Source organism: Piliocolobus tephrosceles, unplaced genomic scaffold (assembly GCF_002776525.5).
Source record: "Piliocolobus tephrosceles isolate RC106 unplaced genomic scaffold, ASM277652v3 unscaffolded_27086, whole genome shotgun sequence".
Taxonomy (NCBI): Eukaryota; Metazoa; Chordata; class Mammalia; order Primates; family Cercopithecidae; genus Piliocolobus; species Piliocolobus tephrosceles.
The window spans coordinates 6-4,345 of record NW_022309961.1 but is presented as its reverse complement, the minus strand read 5'-3'; the positions used below and the strand labels follow the sequence as shown (position 1 = coordinate 4,345).

The window sequence follows — 4,340 nt, the reverse complement described above, 5'->3', positions numbered from 1 at the left end:
TAAACTACTCTATGCCAGCTAATTAGAATGAGGAGAAATCTTCAAGATTTACACGTAAGTGGAAAAAAGTGAGATGATCAATACCACAGTAAAACACTATTTCTATAAGGAAAGATAAAACCAGACATCGTCCGGCTGGGCCCAGTGGCTCCACTAAAAATATGAAATTAACTGGGAGCGGTGGCACACACCTATAATCCCAGGTGCTCCAGAGGCTGAGGCAGGAGAATAGCTTGAACCCGGGAGGTGGAGGTTGCCGTGAGCCGAGATCTCGCCATTGCGCTCCAGCCAGGTCAACAAGAGTGAAACTATGTCTCAAAAAAAACCCAAAACACCCAAAAACACCAAGATACTAAAAAACCCAGACATCTCTATGAGCACAGAAGGATTTTTAGAAAGTCACACTAAACTGAACTCTCTGGAGAGGGGGTAGGGATGGAGGGAAAGTTCAGAGGAGACATTTGCTGTCTGTATTATTGGATTGTCTTACGTTGAGAATCCTGTCTGTATTAATTGCAGGGGTGGGGGATGTATGAGAAACAAATGAAGTTGCCCACATGTACTTCTTCTGATTGCTGGACTTCACGATACACGGGGAGTGACCACAGCGCCACCACGGCTATGTCTTTCACATCCAACTTATTTACATAATTGGTAGCCCACTAATGTTGACCTCCCCAAATTGACAAATTAATGGCTGTGAACTGGTAGTGTTCTATGTGCCATGTGGTCAACAGCATTCGCTAGCATATGTCAGGCTCCATGCTCACCTGTAGGACCACAGGGTGACAGAGACAGAGTCCCTACCCTTTTATTTCCTTTTTGAGATGGAGTTTTGCTTTTGTCGCCCAGGCTGGATGGCACAATCTTGGCTCACTGCAACTTCCACCTCCCAGGTTCAAGTGATTCTCCTGCCTCAGCCTCCGGAGAAGCAGGGATTACAGAAGCATACCACCACATCTAGCTAATTTTTGTATTTTTAGTAGAAACGAGGTTTCGCCAGGCCAGTCGTGGTTTCTCATGCCTGTAATTCCAGTACTTTGGGAGACCAAGGTGGATGGTCATGAGGTCAGGAGTTCAAGACCAGCCTGGTCAAGATGGTGAAACCCCATCTCTACTAAAACACAAAAATTAGCCAGGTGTAGTGGTATGTGCCTGTAATCTCAGCTACTCAGGAGGCTGAGGCAGAAGAATCACTTGAACCCGGGAGGCAGAGGTTGCAGTGAGCTAAGATCACACCACTGCACTCCAGCCTGGGTGAGAGCAAGACTTTATCTAAAAAAAAAAAAAAAAGAAAAGAAAAGAGAAAGAAAAAAAGAAACGGGGTTTCAACATGTTGGCCATGCTGGTCTCGAACTCCTGACCTCAGGTGATTCTCCTGCCTTGGTCTCCCAAAGTGCTGGGATTACAGGCGTGTGTCACTGCTCCCAGCCTAGTCCCTAACCTTTAAGAGGCAGTGTTTGTCTAGCAGATGAGATTGTCCAGGAAAAAAATTCTAAAATACCCACAGTGCACTATCCAGTAATCATCATAGCCGACATTTACCTAAATGAGTAAACCTGCCTGCAGATGTTTGTACCAGCTTTTTTCATAATTGCCAAAACTTGGAAGCAACCAAGATGCCCTTCAATAGTGAACAGATAAAAACAGTGATTCATCCAATCAATAGAAGATTATCAAGCCCTGAGGCAACGTGGAGGATCCCTAAATGCATGTTATGGTACAAGCTAAAGGAAGCCAATGTGAAGAGACGACATCCTGTGAGACATTCTGGAAAAGGCAAGACCGCGTGCACATCAGAAAGCCCATTGGATGCCAGGGGTTGGGGTACAGTGGGATGAATAGGCAGAGCTGAGAGGCTTTTTAGGAAGTGAAACTACTCTGCATGACGCTATAATGGTGGAAACGTGTCATTATCTATTTGTCAAAACCCATAGAATGGGCCCAGCGTGGTGGCTCACGCCTATAATCTCAGCACTTTGGGAGGCTGAGGTAGGAGGATCACCTGAGGTCAGGAGTTCAAGACCAGCCTAGCCAACATGATGAAACCAAGTCTCTGCTAAAAATAAAACATTAGCCAGGCATGGTGGTGTGCGCCTATAATCCCAGCTGAAACTTCACTAAAAAAAAAAAAAAATTTTACAAGTGTTATATGCCTCTATGAGTTTCATATTTAGATAGAAGGGAATATGATGTCTGTACAGGTGAGAGCTAGTTTAATTCAGCAAGGGCCACTGCCCACCGTGAGGACAGGCACGGGCTGGCGATGCCCTGAGGCTCCTGCTCATGCGCACTGCGGGCCTCCCCTTCCAGGGCAGGGGCCAAATGTTTTGTAGAGATGGGGTTTTGCCATGTTGTGCAGGTTGGTCTCGAACCCCTGGGCTGAAATGATCCTCCCGCCTTGGCCTCCCAAAGTGTTGGAGTTACAGGCATGAGTCACTGCTCCCACCAAGAATTTTCTTTCTTTAAATTCCTGGTTTAATAAGAACTTGTTTATTTTGAGGAAAAAAAGAGCCCAAACATCAAGGTGTTCACAGAAATAACCCACAGTATTAACTTTAGAAAACAAGTTTTAAGATTATAACACTAACTTTCCTGAGGATGCATTTGACATGCCAACTCTCATTCACAAAAATATACCGTTAGATTTTTGTTGAATTGCCCTACACAGCACACTAACATGGGGGTGTAACACACATAATTCTAACTCCAAGCTGCTTTCAGGAGCTGCTCAACTCAATGAGATTGCCTTTGCAGTTACGGAAGCAACTACTGAACTTATGTATGAATGAAAAGAACTGTATTTCCTGCAAAAAAAAAAAAAAAGAGAGATCATTTTGGAGACAGTTGATAAAAACCATACATCATTTTTACTGTTAAGTCATAAAGAGGTATCTAAATTACAAGAAAAAATTGCAGGGTAAGACTTAAGAAAACTACTAGGAGCATCAAGGGAAGTGAAAATGGGACTAGGTGCAGGGCAATATGAATTAATGGATATGGGAAGGACAAGGATGGGGAGAACAGTAAGCATGTGCTGAAGATACAGGTAAACAAATAATGGGATAAGATTTCTAAACCCCACTATGTGCTTCAGAGTCATCCTGGCCATTGGCGCCGTCTCTGTTATCCTCTCCTTGCTCAGCCTCTTTTTCATCATCCTTGATCAACTCCAGCTGCTCATCCGCCCGATCTTCATTATCAGCATCGTCCAGTAGGGGCCGCTCGTCAGCAGAGCCATCTGCGCTCCCCTCAGACTCCAGCTTCACGTGAGCCTCACCTTTCTTCACGGAGCTGCTGCTCTGCTCCTCTTCTGACGTAGCGTTCTTCACCTCTACTCCTGCTTTGCTCTGTTCCTTTTCAATGTTTTCCAGGTTTTGCAGGAGAGAATCCACTTTCTCTTTTATCTGGGTCAACTCCTGCTTGATGGCCTGAAGGTCATCTCCTTTCAACTTTCCAGAATTGTGAGATCCCCTCTGTCCACTCTTGGAATTTAAGCCACTTGTGCGCCTTCCTGAGGTGTTTCCTGACACGCGCTGACGTTTCGAGGGCCCTCCAGCCAGAGCAATAGGAGGAGGAGGAGGGATCCGTGCTGGGAAACGGTACATCTGACCATAATAATCCCATTGAAAGTCATAGTCCGAGTCAAAAGAGGAGCCGGACATCTCCGCTGCTGATCGTTTCACGCCTGCTTTTCGCTGGTTCGCTTTCGGCTCCGCAGCCAGGTTAATATCCACAACCTGGCCAGCAATGCTTCTGCCGTCCTCTCCCGCCACAGCAGCGCGGGCATTTTTCTCCTTAGCATATTGAACGAAGGCAAAGCCCTTATGAACAGAGCAGCCCGCAACTTTGCCATACTTCGAAAAGATTGCCTCCACATCAGATTTCTTGATGACAAGAGTGTTGAGATTCCCAATGAACACACGGGAGTTCATGGAGTGAGGATCTGTCTTGTTGGTAACGTTGCTGGCCATTGTGTTTGATGAGAAGGTTTCTCAAAAAGCCAAAACAGGAGGCAAGAGGGAGAAGAGCTTCGATTCTAAGTCTCCTACTCCCGGGTTCTACGTGGAGAAGCCAACTGCGGCTCGACGTCGGAAATGCGGCCACAACTGCTCAGTCTTCGTCTCTTCACAAGACGGCCCCCAACAAGAATTCTGAAATGACATAAAAAAAAGCACAATCACAATTTTTGAAATAAAGACAAAATTGCATTTAGAGGAAAAAATATCAAAGCTTCAAACTGTTCATATGAAAAAAAGAAAAGAGACAATATAGATAGCTCTGTGCCGTCACAGGCCGCACTGTCACCATCCCAGACAGGCTGACTGTAGGTCAGATGG

General features: G+C 45.6%; 1 protein-coding gene across 1 annotated transcript; it reads right to left on the bottom strand.

Moving 5' to 3' along the window:
- Positions 1 to 3,074: 3,074 nt before the first annotated feature.
- LOC111526289 (heterogeneous nuclear ribonucleoprotein C-like 1) lies at positions 3,075 to 3,997 on the bottom strand. Its single transcript, XM_026451041.1, has one exon. It carries the CDS (start codon positions 3,972 to 3,974, stop codon positions 3,075 to 3,077), a length of 900 nt encoding a protein of 299 aa, XP_026306826.1. The 5' UTR covers positions 3,975 to 3,997.
- Positions 3,998 to 4,340: the final 343 nt, after the last annotated feature.

What these genes read in the sequence shown, in the direction of transcription:
- LOC111526289 (XM_026451041.1), bottom strand. Translation starts at nt 3,974, where the DNA reads ATGGCCAGCAACGTTACCAACAAGACAGATCCTCACTCCATGAACTCC.